This window comes from Lissotriton vulgaris, chromosome 7, assembly GCF_964263255.1.
Source record: "Lissotriton vulgaris chromosome 7, aLisVul1.2, whole genome shotgun sequence".
Classification (NCBI taxonomy): domain Eukaryota; kingdom Metazoa; phylum Chordata; class Amphibia; order Caudata; family Salamandridae; genus Lissotriton; species Lissotriton vulgaris.
In genome coordinates this window covers 886883075-886907005 of record NC_141695.1, presented here as the reverse complement: position 1 = coordinate 886907005, position 23931 = coordinate 886883075, and the positions used below count along the sequence as shown (strand labels likewise).

At 44.5% G+C, this 23931-nt stretch overlaps 1 protein-coding gene across 2 annotated transcripts in view; it reads right to left on the bottom strand.

The window, feature by feature from the left end:
* Positions 1-23931, bottom strand: part of DCTN4 (dynactin subunit 4) — a 117268-nt gene that overhangs the window by 71216 nt on the left and 22121 nt on the right. The window contains exons 4-6 of one of the 2 annotated variants that reach the window (XM_086931292.1): positions 5777-5820; positions 3384-3491; positions 2319-2339 (exon numbers count right to left, since the gene is read on the bottom strand). In XM_086931292.1, the coding sequence (XP_086787418.1) occupies positions 2319-2339; positions 3384-3491; positions 5777-5820 (173 nt within the window). The remainder of the gene's footprint in view (positions 1-2318; positions 2340-3383; positions 3492-5776; positions 5821-23931) is intronic. The other variant, XM_086931293.1, reaches the window with a different exon arrangement.

The following is a 23931-nucleotide window of genomic DNA, read 5'->3' as shown; positions in this document are numbered from 1 at the left end:
AATGACTTAAGCAGAGGTAGGAATTGAAACAACCTCTTGGAAGAAATCTGAGAGGATGTAAGACACCAGAAAGCTTGGTGATGCAACAACGGCGGGGGAAGGCAACAATAACTTAGCAGGCAACATTTAGTATCTATCTCTTGGGTTACGGGAATTAAAACCGTATTCGGCTGTGGACCACTTGATCCAAGTCTGGTAGGAGGGTTGTGGAAAAGAGAATCCTGAAGTTGCAATCATTTTTGGAGCTGGAGAGACTAACATTTAAATAAAGTGATTTCATCTTACATGGGAAATGACAACTGACAGCTGTGAGCCTTGTTAAGGTTCAAGTGAAGCTCTTTCTTACTTTTTGTCATGTGCTTTTTTTTTCTTTTACTGCTATTTTTAGATATGCAGGTTAACAAATCTGAACTTATGAAGTCATTACATGCTAATGTGAAGCTTGCCTGCTCTGCCATTAGACGATGGGATGACATCTGACAAATTGCCTTATATAATTTGGGAAATATTTAACCATACCTTTGAATTCTGGAACATGTAGACTAACTTATTCGCAAAGTGAAAGCTGAAATGACAAGCCCTCCCAAGATTGTTCACTTAGATAAAAAGGCATGGCTAGCTGAAAGCGTAACAAAATCACATGGGACCACTTGCAAATGATATACTGTGGGCCTCGAGCCTGCATATAACCGGTGTTTCAACAGTTGGGCTTGTGTGGTTATGGGTTGTCTGGTGATCAGACACCTTCCTGATTATATTCACAGAATAATGCTAGGGATGGATAGCTTACATGTACTACTTTGAGGATCTGGGGCATATAGTGGCAGAGGTGCGTTAGGGGTTGGAAGCTTGTTTGCACTGTGATTGAGGTGTTGAGTAAGTGTGGTCACTGGTGTTCTAGACATAGAAACCTACCTCAATGATAGTGTTTTTGAAGGGCTAGCGTAGTGTAACCTTGTGTTCTGGGAATCAAAAGCCTCTCTGTACTGGTTTTGTAAGCTACAGTAGTGTAGACACAGGTGTTCTGGGCATAAGGAGCATCTCAGCAACAGATGGTCTGGGTATCGGGAGCCTTTCTCTACTGTTTCTGAAGAGCAAGAGTAGGGTTGCCACAGGTGTTCTGGCATCAGATGCATGTCTGTAGTGTTTTTGGTAGAGCTAGCATAGAATTCATTTCTGTAATATTTTGAAGACCTGCAGTAGCATAGCCGCAAGTGTGCTCTAAGAAAAGAGAGCCCCACTGTAGTGCTTTTGAGGCGCTAGGGTAGAGTACCCATACGTGTTCTGGGAATCAGCAGCCTCTCTGTAGTCATGTTGAAGCAATGAGAGCAGTGTAGCTACAAGTGTTCTAGACATAAGACACTCACTGTATTGTGACTGAACAGATGAGTTCAAGAATGATCATGTGACTGGAGTGGTCTGAAGCCTGCCTCTAGTGTGGTTAAGGAGTGCTGCATTTCAAATAGGGCTCTGCAGTTTAGTCTGTTTCGCTGATGACACTATGTCATGTAAGGTAATATATAGTCTGATACTCGTGCGGGTATCAAGGACATTCATTGAAGTATAACCAGGAAACTTTAAGCTTTAAACAAAAAATGTCATACATAGACAATACCACAGGGGTGTAAATGTCACACACAAACTGAAAACTTGGCAACATTGTGATGAAGCAACATAGTTTGTGCATGGGCAGGGGAAGTTAGGAGGGCGTTTGGCAGCGGGAAAACAAAGGAAGGCTAAACGCCAATCAAAAAGATGGTAAAGAGGCTATGCTCCAGAGGAGGGGCAAACAGGAAGAGGAAGGAAAGCATAGGAATTAAACAAATGAGTGAATAAAGCAAATAGCAAGCAATGGGCTGGTTCAAGGGCCACTGTAAGTTTCTGGTATGATCCACAAGAGGCTTTCACCTTTATACACCTCAAATCTAAATTGTAGGTGGGACCTACAAATCACAATTATGAAAGGCTCAAAGATAACGATTTGTGAAATACATTTTCAGTAGCAAAGGTAAAGCCAGTGAAGTAGTGAGGACAAGCCTTTCTGTGTGCTTTTCAACTGAAGGTTCAAAACACGAAAAGCATTTGTCTTCTTTGATCAGACTCCCTCCTTCCACTCACCCTGTCCAAACTGGCTTTAAAATTTCCATGGTGGCTATAGAACCAAAACACCCCAAATATTTCAAAGTAAATTTCTACAAGTTTTGAGAAGTTGCCATATACCATTCTTACCAAGGCAGAATACAATTTTAAAAAACACCCAAGAGTTAACTCTTTGACGCCATGCTTGTTTGTGTGATTAAGTATAGCAAGCAACTTACCGCCACATGAATAGTATGTTGCTGTGCAGTACCCCAAATTATACAGCAGGTAGCAAGAAAGACAAAAACAACAACACGCAGCAGTAAGAAAAAAGAGCAAGCAGGCAACTGGCCCATAGCAGTTAATCACAAAAAGTGCAAATCTGCCATTGTTCTAGGTCAGGGGCGCTTAGTTTCGAACCAGAAGGGCTTATAAATAGTTTAGAGTAATTTAATGCAATTTTATGCGGATATTAACAAATATTGACAAGCTACGCCGCGCAGAGTCTAACTTTGACAACTTTGTACAGAAAGAACAAGAGCTTAGAGCAGTTTAAATACAAAGAAGAAACAAACAAAGGCTTATAGGCTACTTTATTTATGGTGGTCCTACTGTGAGTGTCTCCTCTGCAGCATGCCTGGATGGATCCTATAGACCATTTATCCTCACTGCCAGCAAGCACTGCACTCACTCCCTTTCACTCATCGGTAGACCCCAAAGACTTTTACTATAGCTTTGTTTCCTCAGTTTACGCCAGGAGGTTACCCTTCTTTGATTCTGGATGGCCTCTTTCATTTACTATAGCTGGGTATACAGCGCATGCAGGGCCACTCGCCTATTGTTCCAAAGGACTATATGGTGGATCTGTCATGACTGCCCGTATTAAGTGCATGCCGTGGGCCAACTCTTTGTCTCCCCGGGGGCATTCCATAGAGACCTTCTAAATGAGGAATAACACCGAATTTGATGTAAATTGCATGTTTCATTTCAATCTTTTTTAGGGCTGGCTTGACTTTTCCCCACACGAAAATAATCAACCTAAAAAAAGAACTATTGGGATTACTAGAGAGGGGTTTTGGCTCTGCCCACACATTGTGGCACCCAGGAGTACATGTGATTGGGAAGAAGTTGTATGCTTCCAAAGAAAAAAGTGCATCTCCTCCACGAACAGTTGTATTATTTGCTCATGCAAAGTAATACCTGCAATAAATACAAAGCCCAACATCAGGCAAACTCAATTTCTTTAACTTGGTTTTAACACAAAATAATGTGTGGTGAAGGTTTTTGGGTCACGGATGCCTCACCGAAAATGCTAATGGCATATAGGCCCGGCGTCGCACCAGCTTCTTGCGGTCCCGCTCCAACTTCTCCTTCTGTGCCAGCTGCTGATAATACTCCACTAGTTTATTGATCTGTAGGGAACAAGGGCTCATTAGGGCAGACAGACAAGCCCCAGGTAGGGCAAGGTACAACAGCAATCAGAGGAGCGACACAGCACAATGCATCAGAAGAGACAACAGAAACTGCTTGGCCAGCTAATTTATGTGTTAGTACAGTTTAACTTTCAGTTACCCACGAGAAAGTAAAGTTAAGTCATTATAAAAGAATCATGGGGACTATAAGGGATTTGATCAAATTACTTTATCTTTACAATGCCAGCATACCGTACCGTTGAAGCCGCAGGCCCTTGAATTGAATTAATGCATGTTTTGGTCACAGGTACCAAAGATGTAGTGCGGAATAGTACTCTTATGGTTAGTGGTACTAAAGGTACCAATGACAGACATACATGTGGAGATTTAATTTGAGGGACATAAAGGGAAGTTAAGCGGGGTAGACTTGGGTATTGACTTACTTGTAGTGCTTTTAGACTACAGTTAGCGGGAAGACGTATATTATGACGAGAGATCAAATAACTAGGGGCTTGCAATATTTTGTGTAGCTATTTACATGCTTAACAGGTTTGAATTCATGGTCTCACAATGTTTAATTTGTAGAGCACCCCTGACGAAGGGCCAGGATTACGCCCGAAATGCATTTGGTTATTAGGATGAACGGATGTGGAATTCTTACGTACATTCCGTGCTACTGAATAAGGCCCGGTTCGGCATTTCACTAGCTTTTAGGATACAGTGTTCAAACGCAAGATGCTTTTCATGTGACATGAGGAAAAAGAATGGAAATGTGAAATAATTGGATGAAATATGAATAAACATTAATGAAACTGGTTTATGGCAGTAGAATTGCTTTCTTCAAAGCTGCGCGTCCAGCATTGGGGTGAAATGTCGCCCCATTTCTTTCAACGGACATACACACACACACATATATATATATATACACACACACATACATACATACACACACACAGTGTATACACATGTGTGTTTGTGTAGAGAGTGAGGAGAGGACACAGTAGGAAATAATAGAGATCAAGTACTGAGGAGATTAGGTGAAGACCAGTCTTGTGATGTCAGGTGTGTTCAGAGGGTGGGGTTTCTTGTGAACTTTGTGACCCAAATACGATGTTCTGCTTCAAAAGTTGCATGTTATCTAGCATTATCTTGGTGCTAAAGGCTGAAATCAATTTCTGCTGGCACTTCGGGCCACCCCGGATCTCCCAATTTTCAGGAAGAAACTAAAAACGTGGCTGTTTGGCAAATGAGGTAATCCGTCCAGTCTTGATGTGCAGATAGCCTTTCACTAGCACCGGGACACTCCTCCGAGTATCCATGAGGTCTATAAATGCAGTTTCATTCATTCATTCATAATAGTGGCCGAATCTTTCATGAGAACGCTTGCTTCTGGTAGGTGTACTGAAGCAGCATAAAAGGGTTTTCATATACTCACATTTAGTTTCCTACTGGTTGTCAATGAGGACAAGGCCATGCATTACAGTAGATCCATCACTCCTAAAAGAGCATGGCTGGAGGGAAGGTAATGGTGGGGGCTGGGGTGAAGAGATGCGCACTAGCAAACGGTCTTGAAGGTCCACAGCTTGAGAAACAGTGGCTCAATCATGTGACAAGCACATTCAACTCAATCTGTGTCTTTGAAATACGTAGTTGGTCAGGGTCTAGTGACATTTTTTGGCCCTATATCAAATTTGCTTCTTGTTGCCAGATTTGCAGATGTTTGCACACAAGATAAAGATCAACTAAAACTCCCAATGTCTGTATTGTGTTCATCTTTGTATACAATTATGGGAGCTTGCCCGAAAAGATTTTTACTCCCTTTATAAAACTGTATAATTTTTTAAAGGCTACAGGAGTGGCAATATTAGGATTTCCTTTTAACTTTAACGTATTTTTTGTAATACATAAAACACTGTTAAGTCCTAGGCGGCACTTGATTATAAGAAGAGGCAAGGCATGGAAAACAATGAGTACTTGACTTGGTGACACGGTTTCTTGAAGTGGAGAGCAATGAATAGCCAGAGGTACTTTGAATGTAGATATTTACCATCCTCTGAAAACATGGTGCACGCACACAGGTTCTGAGCATGCTGTCAAGAAAGTACCTCCAGGAAAGTTTACCACAGGAACATCTACTTTCGCTGGTGGGTTGGCACCTTCCGAAGAAGGGTGCATGGTGATGAAGACAACCAATCTGTTAGGAGCACTAATAAGCGTTGCCCTGACATGTCCCATTTAAGCTGCTCACATGCACACAATGTAACAAAATTTGTTTCCTCACTTACCCTTTGTGTGTGCGGATTATCCGGCTCCTGCCAACCTCCGCTGGCTGAAAACCAAAAGCAGACGTATACATTTTCATATCACGTTCACTGTAATCAATGTATTTATTATACAACAAACAGAAAGGGTTTATATTTCCAATTCAGTTGGTGTGCAAACCCGATAAAGTTTTCTCTGTGGGCACGATGCACTCATTACCATCAGCAGATTAGAAATAGAAATTACTGCAGAAAAACTAACCTCAATACATATTTGGTATCTAAGATTGACTAAGATGGCTGCGGAGTGGAACAGATGTTTCTACAAACACCGACACCCACGAAAATTTTTATAACTGCGTCTATTAGATATGCAGTTTGTGGTGTTACGTTGTTAATTTAAAATGAAAAAAATTTAAAATTAAGGTTTTTGAGGATTGACACGTGCGATGCTAGTCACCCAAAAATGATTGGTTCCCAAAGCTCAGTGTAGCTCTAAGCAGAGGTCATCTGCCCGAACCCATGTGTGCGTGCGTATGGTTTTCAGAACATTAGAAAGGTAGATCTTCTGACAAACAATCTAACAAACTGTGCCAGGGCTGGACAGGCTATTCTGCCACAATGGCATTTCGCCGGTGGGCTGGAGGCTGCCACAACCCACCCATGCCACCAAGGACCTCGTTCTATTCATGGGCTCCAGCAGTGCAGGACTGCTTTGACCATTTTTGCCAGTGCTTAGTTTGTCACCCTCTCAGACCGGTCATGTTACAATCGGTCACCCTGCAGAGGAAAGTTCTGCTCTTTCCCCACCCTCCTAAAAAGAAAATAAAGTTAAAACATGTGCTGTGAAGTTAGGAACACCTGGCTTCCACAGAGCACACGCGTTGCTGCTCACCAACCCACTTTACATGAATGAAATATCGCATATAAGCTAAGCAGCCGCCAAAAAGAATACTGGAATTGTTACAATCAATCTCAGGGAGAGAGAGGGTGCACACAAAACAATCCTAAATTATTATTTTTTTAATAACACAGACGCGCTGGATCCTACAACTGGCTACTACTTGTGTACAGAACACCACTGACTTGCATAGCAGGCAATACATTTTCAATGTCGCGGAGGAATAAATTTGTACTAAAGAGAGCAGGATGACATGACCTGAAGGCTTGAATGTACTGAACGGGGCACTGGCACGCGAAGCTTGTGTTCCTAGGAAAAGGCAGACAGTCCGGGATTTAAAGACGGCAAAGGATTTAATAGGCTTGTGTAGGAGGACCATTCCAAAATCACTCTACATATTCAGTTAAGGATAGCGGTTACTTTCAAGTGTAGCAGGAACCAGTCTGCAGGAGGCGTTTAAAAGAGTTTGTAAAAGGAGTTAACTGAGTTTGGATGTTTAGATCTGGAACAAAATGAGACGGGGCATTTGGAAAGGGACTATGAAAATCTTTTGAAGATACAAAACAAATAATGGCTTTAATCTTAAAAACAAACAAGCATTGGCATAGCCAATAGGTCGCGCTTTTGGGACCTTATAAGTATGTAGTTATGCAGCACAATATCCTTGGTGCAACAACATTAACTGTTGAAAAGGTCCCAAAAGCGAGACCTATTGGCTATGCCAATGCTTGATTTCTTTGAACCGGATGATAAGTGTTAGGACAGAGTGGGGGGCAGGGGGTAAGCACAGCGAGCTTTGAACCGGATGATCAGTTTTAGGACAGAAAGGGGGGTAAGCATGGCGAGCTTTCAACCTGATGATAAGTGTTAGGACAGAGCGGGGGCAGAGGGGTAAGCACGGCGACCTTTGAACCTGATGATCAGTTTTAGGACAGAGTGGGGGCAGGAGGGTAGCACGGCGAGCTTTGAACCTGATGATCAGTGTACAGCCTTAATTCCTTCATGAGAAACACAACAGAAGCAGCAGTAAAAATAAGGCAGGAGTATGAATCTCTCCCAGGCAATGAAACAGTTAAATAATGAGCTCAAAAAGATACCATGAAGCGAAACTGACTTAATTGCTAGCATATTTAATATAAGATATGTAGTTGCATTTTTGAAATGAGAAACAACCGACCCTAGATTAATATAAATAAAATTGTCATGAAGATGTATGTTCCGACCTTGCAGTAAATGCTTAGACAGTATATAAAAAAAATATTTATCATTTGATTTAGAAATATTCATATCTGTATTATATGTGCTTTTTTTTACCTCTTTTTGTGTAGGTTTATGTTGTACACCAGTCTATATGTAATATACGAATGACGGTCACCTGACGAAGGCCCTTTGGCCGAAACGCGTTGTGTTCCATTCTACCGCATTGCCTTCTTCAAAATTTTCCACCGACTGAACATATCGTATAGCACGTTTTTTTTGCACTTTTGTTGATATTGCTTTGTTTTTGTCAGTATGTGTATTATATGTTATTGAATGTTAACTTATACGAATTACACATGCTTTTTTATAAATTAAGTGAGATAAAAATGATAAAGAGTTCTCCCAAAAAAAATACAAAAAGTAAACAAATAGAAATAAAATAATCAAATAATTTTGATATATTACTGTCTCAGCGAATTATGATCATTTACTACACAGCATTTGAAATGAGGTCGATATAAGGGCGATATAATTATCATTGGTTTGCTATATATTGTCTTTTTCCTAAATGAAACAGTTAACTACATTTTATTAACTACTAGCAACCCGTCCCAAAGTTGTCCGGGTATGAATTGCTGCCGGCCAGTAGTATATTGTTTTGTAGGATTTCGTTTTGATAGCATTTCTGATCTATGACAAGTCTGTGAAACGCTCAGATTCACAGTGCACTGCTGATGCACTTAAGAGTGCGCGTTCAGTAGTGTGTGAACTCGAGTTTCCTTACTTTATTTTTCCTCACAATATTATATAGCGCAAACTCGGCAACATGGCATGAGCACAATTTACATTACAGAAGAACACATTCATTTGTGGTAGGCACGGGGAGACAAAGCGATTTGCCTGGAATCACAGGATGTTGAGCTGATGCCGAGATTCGAACCTAGCTCCCCAACTCTAAAGTTCGCAATTCTAGAACTTGTGGCGAGAGGTGTGTCTAAAAGTGTATGTCGGTGCTGGCCATCAATGAGAGAGACCTGTGCATTTTTCAAACGGGTGGTGAAAAAATATGAGAATGTTGCTGGAGATGTGGGTCGCCGTGCCACCAATGTACTTACCGGGCGAAGGTAAACACCCATTATTCCGCAACTTTCTTTCCGCATACCATAACTCTGCATACTTTCATTACGAAAGTACCATGACTCCGCAATGCCATTATAACGCATGGCATTACATTTTGTATGCTTTTACCACGCATACATTTACAACGAAATTCGTTGTAAATGCATGAATGGTAAAAGCATGTTTTTTTAAAAATGTTTGGAAAAGGTAAGTATGGGTATAAGGGTATATGTTTTGGGGTACTGAGGCATATGTTTTGGGGTGTTTGGGTATTTTAAGGGTTCAGATATAGTTTTGAGTTTTGGGTTATGGGGTACAGGGGTATTTTTAGTGTTTAGGGCTAGGTTAGGGTTTTGGGGTATAGGGGTATTTTTAGGGTTCATGGGGTAGGTTTGGGTTTTGGGGTATAGGGGTATTTTTAGGGTTCATGGGGTAGGTTTGGGTTTTGGGGTACAGGGGTATTTTAGGGGTTCAGGGCTAGGTTTGGGGGTACAGGGTTTTTTTAGGGTTCAGGGCTAGGTTAGGGTTTTGGGGTACAGGGGTATTTTAGGGTTCAGGGGTAGGTTTGGGTTTTGGGGTACAGTGGTATTTTTAGGGTTCAGGGCTAGGTTTGGGTTTTTGGGTACAGGGGTATTTTTAGGGTTCAGGGCTAGGTTTGGGTTTTGAGGTACAGGGGTATTTTTAGGGTTAAGGGATAGGTTTGGGTTTTGGGGTACAGTGTATATTTATAGGGTTAAGATGGGTTAGTGTTTAACGGTGTTGGGGTATTTTAAGGAGTAAGGGTGGGTTATGATAATGGGGTGCAGGGGTATTTAAAGGGAGCAGGGTGGGATTAGCACACAATATGAGACATGGCATGAAGGGCGGAACGTACCACACGCCCCCAGCGTTTGTCACGCCCACAGCACAACGCAGACACGCCCACAAGGGACTACTTTGCTGGCCCGGTTCTTCTACCTTTTAAATGTATATGGTGGGCGTCTGCATAGTTTAAGTCCTTCTGCTGCAACTGCCCTTTCCAACGCTGTATTTGGTGTTGTGTTTGGTGCTGTGGTTCCTGAGATTACCCGCCTCAAAGGTTTGGGCTCTCTCTTTATTATATTAGTATGGATGCTTGTAGCGCACCCTCCGTGAATCCTGTGCTTCAGAGATGTAAAAGTAAAAGCACTTCGCCCGAGCTGATCCACGAAAAACACTGCACTGTAAAAGAAGGTAGGGGTGGATGATAAATTACCTTTGGCTATATTTTGTCAGCTGAGGCAGGCAAGGCTTAATGAGCCTTGACAGAAACCCTCATGGCGGATGCGCGCGTGCACACGCACGTGCACGCAAGCCTGAGGCCAGCAAAAGCCTCTGGTAGCAGTTTGAAAACCCCCTTACTAAAAGTCGAGCAGCTCGACCTAAAAAGCAAGCAAATAGGAGTGACAAAGCACCCAATGGTAATCATGGGGCGGGCTATAAGCCATCTGTAAGTTTTTAGTATGTCCACAACACCTTTTGCTGACAAACATCTGACTGGTAGGATAGACCAAAAATGTATATTCTTGGAGTCAAGAAAGTCCCCATCTGTGATACATCCTAGTAGCTATTGTCTATAAAAACGTTAGTCTTACTTTTTTATAACCATAAAACAACCATATTTAAGTCAAAGACGGATGAACGCAGAAGGCCAACTTTGATTTAAATGAAGCAACAGTATTCAAAGCAATGAAGCAACCATCATAAAGAAAACTCAATAGCCACCTTTACGTCATCCAAGTGATCAAATTTGAGTCAACTGACCATGTTTTAGCCAGTGAAACGGCTATTTTTCATAAACACCTCCACCTTTAAGCCATTGAGGACCAACATGGAGTAGCTGAAGAGATAATACTGATCCACAAAACAAACGTGCTAGGTCACAATCAATCAATCAATCATATTGTGGGGGTCGTAGAATGACGTGAAACCAAAACCCAGCCTTAAAGTGTCCCAACACTGATGATTATGATTAGTTTATTTAACAATCTGGACCACGAGTACCAGTGTACTCTGGGGCAGAGGCTGTACTGTTGCAAGGCTATGTGGCGTAAACATACCTTCAGCACATTGAGCTGGCTGCAGTAGTCTCCCTCTCTTATAAAAGACATAGCCTCTTCTTTCTATTCTCATGGCTTATGCCGACCGGTCTCCTCATTCCCGCCTGCCAATTAGAGCTCTGTTTATCGGGAAGCGCCATAGACGACTACAATTCCCATCAGCACATAACACAGATGACTACACCTTCCAGCATGCCAATTACGACATGAGTCGGTGGTTTAAAAAGCAAAAGAGGGACTAAAACAAATGGCGCGATTAGCCCACTCCCCCACTATTTGGAATGGGAAGATTCAATTGAAAGCACAGCTCATAAAACGTTTATTTCCAATAAAAAAAATATATTAATTTTGCATGGCCTCTCAGTTAGCAAATTTCTCTATGTGTGATAAATAAAATGACAGCCTCTGCAGTAGCACATCTTACTTTTGAAACTTTATCTTTAACGTTTCTAAAGTTAACTCCTTTAAAGATTTTCTCTGGTTTTGGCAGCAGTAGTACTTATAAACTGAAAAGAAACCCTTTTCTAAGATGGCAGCCAGACCTTAGCTCGGGTCTATGCTTACACTATACGTTTCTATGCATATCCGTTTCAGTCTTTTTTTTAGTTCTAAGCACCCAATAAAAGTACTAACACGCAGACATTTAAGACTACCTCTTCTGTAGGTCCCCGCCACCTTCGCTTGTCTCTTTGGGAGACGAAGTTCTTTATGAAAACTACGCCATGTCTCGTTTCTCTGTCGAAGGTTTATTGGTGGAACGTGTTGCAGGCAGTGTGGCTATTGGTGACGATAACCCTAGCTCGGCCAACAATTGGTAGGAGGCCAAAGCTCGGATTGGTGGCAGGATGTGCCAGGTTGGGTGAAGTGATTGGGAGAAGGTTCTCACAGCCCGGGTGGCTGCTGGAAAAGAAAGTGAAAGGGTACCAGAGTAGGCATCATTTACGGCAGCAGGAAGGGGCAGGACAGTGGTGATAACGGCTGCACTGTGGCTCAAGGAGTTGTTATAGTGCCAGGACCAACAAGCATTAAAAATAACACTGCGCGGATGTTAAAAAGCTAAAGTCATCGCGATGAAAGCAAAAGCGATCGCGGTGACGACCTCTGTGTAAAGAACACGAGGGATGCGCACACAGCAGTTATTGGAAAGGCAGAGCGTGGCGCGCACACTTGTGCGCGTGACCGCAAGCTGGTGGACGCTTTGGTAGCACTTCGAAAATCCGCTTACTAAAATGTCTCGCCACAGCGCATTCGCTGGCTCAGGAAAGACCTAAAAAAACTAATTCAGCGGGGGAATTCTGTGCACTTCACTAGTTGAGTTCTAGATAAAGCCGCCACCAAGTTGAACATGGCAAAGAGCTTATCTGAAATTTCCCATACTTATCGTATTTTTGTAGCGCCTGCACCCCGTTTTCTGCTTCGTAGCACTAAAGGATACCATTAAATGGACCTAATTATCTTATCGGCCATTCAAGGATGCGAATGGCCGAGTCGGACATGCCGCTAATCAATTATGGGCCTGCACAATACAAACAGATTCAGCCACATAAAGGCGCATCTTTGTCCCTTGGCTTCAGGCAGTTGGCACTATAATCAGGGAGCAATGTTTGTTTACAGAACAGCGGCTCGGTGCAAAGGCATCATCATGCCCAGACATTCACCAGCTGCCAAGAAGCAGTGCTCTCAAAGACCCTACACCACCTAGTTGATAAACAAAGGAATAATAACTAGAGCTCAGATTCGGGAGGGACCAGGCAAAGTTAAAGAGGATTTAAAGAAAACAAGTACAACACAAAATAACAATTTTAAGGACAAGTGTAACCAATGAAACTTAAAATGTGAAACTAAAAGCGGACTTAATTTAAATCCTCGAATGTTATCACAAGCTCTCTTTGGTAGTTACTGCTTTGACTACCCCACCTCCACAGTCGGAAGTTCTCTACTCGTTTTATGGTTTCGTAACCTAATACAATCAAGAACTAATAATGCCAAAAGGCCTGGCTTACAAATGAAAGTGCCTTTTCCATCACTGATGGGTTCAGGCATTCACTAAGACAACATAGATTTACTCTGTCACGCGGCGCACAAACCCACTTACGCAAATAGAAAAGTAAATATGCTGCCACCTAAACATGGAAGTAATAAGTGTGCAATAACATTAAATATAGTAGTGGGTAGCAGTCTTGCATGCTATTGCCCATTGAGTTTCATTATTTTAAAGTTCCAAAATGGCTGCCACATTTAGAACCAACTGTTGGCCATCCTGGAATGGTGAAACAATGATACACAATGGTCAATACCATTCCATGATGGTCTTTGATTTAGAGCAGTGACTGGGTGATATGCAGTGCACAGCAAATGAAATGAGAGGCAAGTAACCCATAGGCACTATCTCAAGAACTGTAGCATGATCTAAAAAAGAAATTAAAAAGGAGAAGGAAATTAATGAAAGGGGAGATATCAAATGAGAACATTGAAAACTAAAGAGCACTGAAGTACATATTTTCAGGTAGATGGGCACGTGATCAGACAAACAATGTCACTCACATACTAATAGAGTGTATTGCTGAGTTGACCGATTCTTCGTCCCATGCTCAGAGGCGTAGCTACCATAAGTGCAACAGGTGCAGTGCACAGGGTACAGAGCCCTGATAATTGTTGCATTTTACTACCCCAACACACCTCGGCTGAGGTGGATAAAATGTATACAAGTTGTTCTGGATGTGAGCTGCCGAGTTGGAGAAAACCTAATAAATAAAAATAAATAAAAAAATAACTTCCCCAAAAATAGTAAAATGGGTTATTTTTCTTGCTTGCACAAGGACTCACGGCATCATTGCTACAGTATTGCCTATGCTGTGTGCCGTCATGGAAGGGAACAAGTGTAAATAACATGCCTACAGACCAATGGCAGAAAAGAGCTGACCCAAAGCCCCTGCATGTATGTTTATATACATTTTGAATGTTTTTAATTTTTTTATTACAAGATCCTGACAAACCACTAAGTTTACCTTTAAATGGGCATCCACAATTTCAAGACCGATGCAATGCATCCTCAGTTCATATCAGCTTGCCCTGCTGAATATGCATCAATTAACACTATTCAAAAGGTGGGAGAGGTGTACAATAAAGCGCCTTTGCCTTTTTTCAGCATACCAGAGGTTTTGCGCTGGTTATTTTTCAAAGCAAAAATGGAGGCACATTCTAATTTAAGATTACTTGAACTACGTTAATGGAAGTAAGCAACTTAGATGTAATGCATCACGTGACTGAATCATGAGTTTATGACCCTAAAGAAGTGATTGGCTACTGTTGGAACACATGCTGGCCACAGTGTATATCAAAGAACATCGGACTAACCTTAAAATTGTGCCGCCCTGCCTTCTTAGAAAAGAGACGACTAAGGCTGTTAAGCCATCTGAAAAGATTCTAGCAATAATTACAGTGCATTATTTTCACCCATAGGGTTTCTCAAATGGGATAATAAACACCGAAATTCTTGACTACAAAGGTAAAATAAGATGTCAAGTAACAGGTTTTAACCCAGTGCAAAAACAATTTAACCTTAAAGGCCTATGGCGTTAACATATATTTTTCATAATAAATAAATGAGCCTTACTGCCTTAGTCATACCTTTAACAAATAAGCAGATCAGAAGTATGAGATCTGCCTTAACTTTTCCCAATGAGGTCTATAGCATTTATTCTCACCCTAACAACCTCAGGCCTACTACATTGAGAGTAAGCTTTCCCACAAGACAACCATCAGTCATGTAGGCAGGCATACAATTACAGTAATCAAAGTAAAATACTATCTCCCTCAAGAACACCTACAGAGGATTATCACAGTGCTGATCTATCCTCGTTGTTTGTTTGGAGGAGATTGTGGGGGGGAAATGGGGTATTTAACCAACACCATAACTTTTGTCTACTGCGGTTAAATGTGCGTTTCTATTTAACTGCGTATTACAGTGCCCTTTTTGTATGGTCACCCCCCACTTTATGCTCCGTTATGAGTTTGAGAGTGCACTAGAGTCTGCTGCCCAGCGTCCAGTGCCTGTGGTCTCTCCTAAAACTGTTGGTAATCCCAAATTGGCAAAAGCGTTACCCCCTTATAAGTCCCTATTATATGGCACCGGGTACCCAGGTCAAGAAATTAGCTATTCAAGAGGTGTACACCCCCAGGTAGGCTGGCCACACCTCTAGAGTGGGAAACCTAGTCTATACACCTAAAATTGTATTCTGCCATCTTTAAGAGGGCAGAAATAGTGGGTTCTGGGTAGAAAAGGGGACTTACTGGATATGGTCACCTCAGGGGTGGACTAGCAGCCCATTGGCGACTAGCTCCCACACCCCTACCTCCACTAAATCTAGGATTTAGGGGATCCCCGGACACCAGAACCTCAGATCTGAACAACTTACTTCAAGGAAGGACCAAGAGGAGACCCATGTCATCGAAAATAGGAGTTTGCCCACCAGCATAAACCAAAAGAGGGATACTTTGTCCCTGAGGCAACCGTCTTGGAACAGAGTGTGCTTACCGCTGCCAAGGCTTGTTGGTCACCAGTCTGGTAACTGCCAGACTTAAAGCAGCAGCTATAGAGAACATTGTGCAACCATCATCCAACGTCAGCAGCTGTGCACCGGTTGTGTTTTTGCATTTCGTTTCTTGCAGCACTTTGTAAGCAGTAAAAACAGCACCACCAGTGGCTCCCATTCAGCACCAAAGAAAGCCAGAACAACTCTGAACCCAGACTCGACGGGCTGGGAAAAGTGATCTGCCTGTTGTGCCTGGTACTGAGGCACACATGACCTTAACCCTGTGAGGGCTCCAAGTAACTTTATCTGCAAGTGACCAACTGTCACAAGCGGATTTTGCCATTGAGCGCAAAGTTATTTTGTCAATGTATTTTACTCCATTGATTTAATAATGCATCAAAAAACATTAACTCCGGTTCACTTTGGTATCTAAATTAAGATAAAAATGCACTCTGATTTAATAAATTGGTGTTGGATTACTCTAAAGTTGTGTTATATCAGTTGGTACTCTGAAATGCACAACACATGTTCCTATTAATGCCCAACTGCTCTTTGCCACTCTACCTGGACAATGCAAAAACAACAGATGATGGACGGAATGCCGGCAAATAAAATAATCACTCCCAGTCCCAGATCTGGGTTAAATCCATCGTTTTTTGCTCAACATGCCATTCCAGTTTGGACCCAGCCATAAGCAAATCAGTCCTTTACCCTATTCCTCATGGGAAGAGTAAAACCCAAACTGCCAGGTTAGGTGCTCCCTGGACCAGTAACAGACATCCTGGGGCTGGTTTCGGGGTATCACTCCTCATCAGCCAGGCTAGCCTGAATCCAGTGGCTTAGTGAGCACAGGACCCATGACTGGGCATACCCAGAACACTTAGGACGAGACAGCAAAAGACACGCAGATGATGGGGCCTTGGACCCGGAAACAATGGATCGAGTGACCCCTCCACCCCCAACAAGAGAAGGGGCAAGAAATCTGCTAAGTCAACTTCTAAGAGATCACAGGATCAGGGGAAGAGTTCTCCTGAAGGAGATGGCCTGGTGCCTGAGGGGGAAACTGCAGATGATGGAGCCTGGCTTGACCTGGCAGAACAATTAAGTGCAGGGGGGAACCTCCAGAGAGGACCGACGCCAAGGACCAAAGCAGGGCCCTATTCTAGAAGGCCTTCCGCAGCAAGCTGCAAGGCAAGAAGGAGATATCACAGGGTCTTCTGGGATGATGGGCTTCTGTATACTGAGGCCAGGGACTGCAAAACAGTTGCAGCCAGGAGACTGCTGCTCCCCCAAATGTACAGAGTTCATCACTACTTTGGCCCATAACATTCCCCTAGCTGGCCATCTGGGACAAACCAAAACCTAGGACAGGATGGATGTCTATTTTTATTGGCCCAAATGTCTGAAAAAAAGTGAAGGAGTTGTGTTGTTCCGGTGTGACCTTTCAAGCCAGTGTCAAGACAGGTTCACAAGGAAAGGCTCCCTTAATTTCACTATCAGTAGTTGGGACTCCCTTTGAGAGGGTAGGGATTGACATTGTTGGTCCCCTTGAAACTCAAAACTACATACGGGAATAGATGTATCCTACTGGTAGTGACCATGCCACTAAATACTCCTAGGCAATTCTCCTCAGGACTGCAACTGCGCCTGCAGTAGCAAAGGCCCTCCTAGGAATCTTCACCAGGGTTGGGTTTCCGAAAAGAAGCGGTCCCTGATAAATGGACTAACTTCATGTCTGCATACCTAAAAACTATGTGGGATGAATGTGGTGTGAGCTATAAGTTCACTATCCCCTATCCCCCTCAGACAAATGGTTTAGTTGAAAGTTCAACAAAACCATGAAAGGCACAATAATGGACCTCCCTGAAAAACTCAGAAGAGGAGATGTCCTGTGTCCTTGCCAACTGTATGCATACAGGAGGTATGCCACAAAATGGAGTTTGATTCAGCCCATTTTAACTTTTGTTTGACCATCCTGTAAGTGGTCCATGGAGTCTTGTAAGGGAAGGATGGGAGACCTCTCTCAAAGAGCCCAAGCAGGACATAGAGGACTATGTGCTAGGCCTACGTTAACGTAAGGCAGAGTACATGAAGAGGGCAAACAAGAACCTAGAGGCCAGCCAGGAGCTCATCAAGCACTGGAGTGACTAGAAGTCAGCACTAGTGGAGAACCAACCAGGTCAGCCGGTGTGGATGTTGCAGCCTGTGACTCCCAGGACCCTCCAGGTCAAGTGGAGGGGGCCCTATCCAATCTTGGAGAAGGGGGGGGGGGATTGGGAGATGATGTTACTTACTTGGCCGACTTAGGCACTGCATGGAGTCCTCACAAAGTTCTCCATGTAAATCGCCTAAAACCCCACCAGGACAAAGCTGACAGGACAAAGCTCATGGTCAGTGATGGAGGCCAGGAGGAGGAAGGTTAACCCTCCCTGACCAAATTCTTGAGTTGTTTTAACGTCAGGGTATTGGCAGATTGGACTCACAGAGGGAGCAAAAGAGAAGTTCACATTTTCAACCCAAGAAAGCCACTACTAGTTCAAAGTGAGGCCTTTTGGATTGAGAAATGAATCTGCCACCTTCTAGGGGTTAGTAAATAGTTTTTTAGGATTGGATGACTTCAGTGCAGCATATCTAGATGATATGGCGGTCTTTAGCTCCATCTGAGAGGATGACCTGGCTCACCTCAAGGAAACGTTACAGGCTCTGCATCAGGCAGGCCTAACTATCAAGGCCAGCAAGTGCCAGAAAAAGGCAGAGTTCTGTAGTGTATTTGGGCACCATGTAGGTAGAGTCCAAATACAGCCTTGATTTAGACTATTCTGGACCCGGAAGCTCCCAAAACTCAGACTCAAGTCAGTGCATTCCTTTGCTTGACTGGTTACTACGGGAGGTTTGTGAAGGTGTATGGGACCATTGTGAACTCACTCGCTGAAAGTACCTCCAAAAAGTAGGCTAAAAAGGTCATAGGATATCAAAAGGCATTTGACACCCTGAAAGAGGCTATGTACTGTACTGAAAGCACCAGACTATGGAAAGGAGCTCATTGTCCAAACCGACACTTCTGAACACAGGATTGGGACAGTGAGAGAAAATCAATGATGGGAGCCAGGATCAAGCAGTTGCCTATATCAGCAGGCGACTGCTCCCTAGACAGCAGTGTGGAGTGCCACTGAGAGGGAAGCCTTTGCTGTGGTTTGGACCCTGAAGAAGCGGAGACCTTACTTGTTTGGGACTCACTTCAAAGTTCAAACAGCCCACAGGCCTCTCAGATAGCTGATGCAGACAGGAGTGGAAAACCCCAAACTGTTTAGGTTGTCCATTTCCCTACAGTGAAACACAGACCAGGGACTAACCATGCCATTGGAGAAGGTCTTTCCTCGTTGTTCCACTTAGACAATGAGAACTACCAGGGGATAGGTTAGTTGATCACCACCTTTCAGTGGTGGGCCCGGGGCATATGGAAGACTCATTAGGAAAGAGCCCTTTATGTATGGTTATCCTCACCTTTTTGCTCCAAATGCTGAGTTTTTAGGACTGATAGTACACTGGAGTCTGCTGCCCAGAACCTAGTGCTTGTGCTCTCTTCTAAAACTGCTATATTCGATTTGGTAATCCTAAATTGGCAAAAGCGGTACCCTTTGTAAGTCCTTACTATATAGTACCAGGGGTATCCAAGGCATTGGTGGTAAATGGGTCCCCAGAGCTGCAGCACGAGTTTGTGTCACTCTGGGTGACTCATGCCACCAGGCCTGACATTGCAGACTGCAGGAGCAGTGCAAACTGCTCCAACTCGACTGTGTTCTCACTATGTGCGGCACAGTCACATACCAGGGCTCGAAAAAAAACTCGCCCGCTCACATTTGCGAGCCAGATGTAATTAGGACAAGGTATTTTTAGGTCCTGCAGTAAAAAGACAAAATGACTTGACTTCTGTCTCTGAAAGCAGAGCAAATGTGAAAAGATAGCAAGATTTAAAAATATCTTTATTGCTCACAAAGTGAATGAGCAATAAAAATGCCTTGTTAACTTGTCACATTTGCTCGGCTTGCAAAGACAGAGGTTAAGTGCATTACAGTTAGGTCAAGAAGATTTTTTAAGTTAATAGGCCTGCAGTTCTAGTACCAATGTTATGATTTTCCGAACCCTTCATACACTAATTTTAATGTATGTATGCCAACCCTAAGGAAAGTATCCTCAGCTCAGGAGGCAGGGTGCATTATATTTAAGGTGTGGACAGGAAAGTGCAAGCCTATATGTCCTTATAGAGGCGTTCCCCCATTGAAAACCACTATATGTGTTAGCGGTCCATAGGATAACATGGGCTGCCAAACGGGCACCCTCGAGATGGCATCTCCATTATGGTACCACTAAAATAAGGCATGTTTGGTATCAAGAACATGCCTGCTCACGCTTGACATCAGAGCAGTGAGCGTAAAAGGCTACACTTCCTCAATATTCATCTGGGCTGTCCCCCTAAGGAGGAAATAGCCCTCCCCCCTGCCCCAGGCACTCCCGGTTAAAGTTGGAAATTAGCTACCCAGGAGATGCACACCACCAGGTTAACTGGCCACATCTTAAGGGTGGGCAGCCTGGTCTGTATACCTAAAATTGAAATCTGCCATCTTTAGGATGGCAGAAATAGTGGGTTCTGGGTAGAAAAGAGAACCTACACCACTGGATGTGATCACCTCAGGGGCGGATTAGCTGCAGGGACTAGGTGCGCATTGGCTACTAGCCCCCCCACCCCAAGATCTTAGGGCTGGCATGGACACCAGAATTTCAGATCTGTACAATTTACTTTAAGGAAGGACCAAGACAAAACCCGGATCTCCGACAACAGGACTTTGACCACTAGCACAAAAGCAAAAGAGAAATACGTTGTCCCTCATACAACAGACTTGGAACTGAGTGAGCATCCACACTCCCAAAGAGAGGGTCACTGTGGAAGCAAGAAGCTCCCTCAGTTGTCCCTGGGTTAGTGGAACTAGTCTCTACAAACTGCAGGTAAAAACGGTCACTGGAACTAACAAAGCGCTGTCCATCTGTCCCTCCAAGGGATCGTTTAAATCGAGGTGGTCCAGTGTATTGTGGGAGTTGTAGCCTTGCCTGCCCCAAAGTCTCAGGCCGCTATGTTACTACCCCGGACACAGTGAAGTTCACATAGCTTTTCATTGTGCCTACTGCTGCCAAAGCTTGTTTGTCATCAGTCCAGTAACTGACCCCCACACTGGACGCTACTGCTACAGAGAACATCGTGCAATCATCATCCAACGTCAGCAGCTGTGTACCTGTTGAACAAGTTACATATCTTTGGTAACGATACATCTGTAAGAAACCTAGGTTAGTTATGGATTCCTTACCTTAGAATTACCCCCAGGTGTCAGACTGGATCAGGCAAATGTTTGGTCAGCAGTACCTCTGCGTGTCGAAAGGTGGCATCGGTCGGCTCTGCGTCAGTCGTTGGCGTTGTGGTCGCCGGGATGATGTCGCAGTAGCTACTTAGACACCGCCCTCGCGCGCCGACATCAATTCTGTACACAACTTCCAGCACAAAAAACGCAGAGATATGCAAGACACTGACCACTGGTGCACAAAACTAGGGCCCTGAAAGGATGTCCTTAACCCTAGAAATTCGTTTGCAGAATGGGGAGGATGGGTGGGGCTGTAAGGAATCTATAACTAACCTATGTTTCTTACAGATATATCGTTACTGAAGGTAAGTAACTTGTTCATGTGAAAGAAACATGTTAGTTATAGATTCCTTACCTTAGAATAGATACCCCAGCAATACCAACCGCGGAGGTGGGTCTGCAAACCAAGATCACACCAGAAAGTCCTAGAGAACAGAACGGCCAAAGAAGTAGTCTCTCCGGACTTGGCTGTCAAGGCAGTAGTGTTTCGGGAATGTGTGCAACGAAGCCCACGTAGCTGTCTGACAGATGTCATTTAGAAGAACTCCTCGTCGCAAAGCAGTAATTGCTGCCGTCGCCCTGGTGGAATGGGCGCGCAGCCCCACTGGAGGTTCCTTCTTTGCCAGAGAATAGCAGGCTTTGATACACAAAACAACCCATCTGGAGATCGTCCGCTTGTGTACGGCCCGACCTTTCATGGCGCACACGTAGCCAACAAAGAGCTGGTCATCCACCCGGAACTATTTTGTGCTATCCAAATAAAAGTAAAGCACACTTTTTGGGTCCAGACGGTGGAGCCTCTCTTCCTCTTTCGAAGAATGCGGAGGCAGAAAGAAGGTGGGCAAAGTGATGGTCTGCCCGATATGAAAGGCAGTGACAACTTTGGGAAGGAAGGATGGACGAGTCCCGAGAACTACCTTGCCCGGATGGACAGACAGGAAAGGAGGCTTCAATGAAAGAGCCTGGAGCTCACTCACTCTTCTGGCAGATGTGATGACTACCAGGAATGCAGTTTCAAGCGTCAGAAGCCTCAAAAGGACAGTTGTGAAGCGGCTCAAAGGGAGTGCACATTAAATCGGTTAAGACTAGATTCGAGTCCCACTGAGGCATAACGGAAGGAATAGGAGGAAATAGAGGAGTTATGCCTTTCAAGAAACGATTAACAACTGGGGACTTGAAAAGAGAAGGCGGATCTGGAAGCCGAAGGAAGGCAGAGATGGCCAAGAGAAGCCCTTGATAGTGCCCAGCACAGAGCCCTGCTGGGCCAAAGAAAGGAGAAACAAGAGGACCTCAGAAAGAGGGACAGAAATGGGATCCACAGCCTTTGCTGTGCACCATGCTACAAATTTGATCTACAGGCAGGCGTATACAGTCTTAGTGGAGGGACGTCTAGCTGCCAAGATTACATCACAAACTTCAGGAGGCAGGTCAAAAGACATCAACTGCCGCCACTCAATCTCCACTCAAGGAGGTGGAGGCTGAACAGGTTCGGGTGGAGGACCGTCCCCTGTTGCTGCGACTGAAGATCCTCCCAAAGAGGCAGACTGGTCGGAGGATCGATGGCCATATTGAGCAGCTCAGGATACCAGACCCTTGTACCCCATCTGGCGCCACAAGGATGACTTAGGCCTGGTCGCGCCTGATCATCTTCAGCACTCTGGGCAGAAGTGGTATAGGCGGAAAGGCATACAAAACACCGCAATTCCACTCGCGCCGAAAAGAGTCACCTAGCGAGTGCCGACTTGAAAATTCCAACGCTCAGAATTTCTGACATTGCGTGTTCTCTTCGGTGGCGAACAGATCTAACCAAGGCTCTCCCCACTGTCGAAAGAGACCTTGCACCACCTCCCAGTGAAGACGCTATTCGTGATCCATCATGCAGCTGCGGCTGAGTTCGTCCACCCTTGCATTCAGTAAACCGGTCAGGTGTTGAAACACCAGGGATATGCCCTGATGTTCCAGACATGTCCAGCGGCAGAGGGCCTCCCGACATAGGGTCCACAACCCCACCCGCCCTGTTTGTTGCAGAACCACATGGTGGTGGTGTTGTCCTTTAACACCAGCACTACTCTTCCGCGGACAGAGGGAAGGAATGCCTTGTGCGCAAGACGGATTGCTCGAAGCACCAGAAGGTTGATATGGAGCCAGGACTCCGCCGGAGACCAGATGCCTCTAATCTCCGCCTCTCTCATGTGGCCACCCGATCCCAAGGGATGAGTCCGTCACAACTGTGTGCTCTGGTTGGGGAAGGGAGAGGGATCTGCCGTTGACCCAGTCCTGGTTCGGGTGCCACGACTGCAATTGTTGTGCAGTACCCTCCGAGATTTGCACACAACCGGACAGATTCCCCATATGCTGTGCCCACTGGAACTTCAGGTCCCACTGCAGAGCCCGCATATGCCACATGATTGACCAGCAGGATGCAGGAGGCCATGAGGCCCAGAAGCCTCAGGGTCAGCCCGACCGAAACCTTGGATAGAGGCTGAAAGATCAGAATCATAGCCCGAATATCCCGGACTCGCTGTTCAGGAGGATAAACCCGAAACCGCGTCGTGTCCAGAACCGCTCCGATGAAAAGGAGCTTCTGAGAGGGAATCAGTGTGACTTCAGCACAATGATGGAGAACCCCAGCGAATGCAGGAGGTTAGCCGTAGTCTGGAGGTGGGAGACAACTGCGTGGGGCAAGCCGGCCTTCAAAAGCCAGACGTCGAGATAGGGGAAGACAAACCCCCGATCTGCGCAGATGAGCTGCGACCCCCGCCATCACTTTTGTGAACACCCGAGGGATGCTGGTAAGGCCAAAGGTGAGCACGGTAAACTGAAAGTGCTTGTGGCCTTCCGTGAACCGCAGACAACGTCAGTGGGCCGGCAGGACGGGGATGTGAAAATAAGTGTCCTGCAAATCCAACGCTCCCATCCAGTCTCCAGGGTCGAG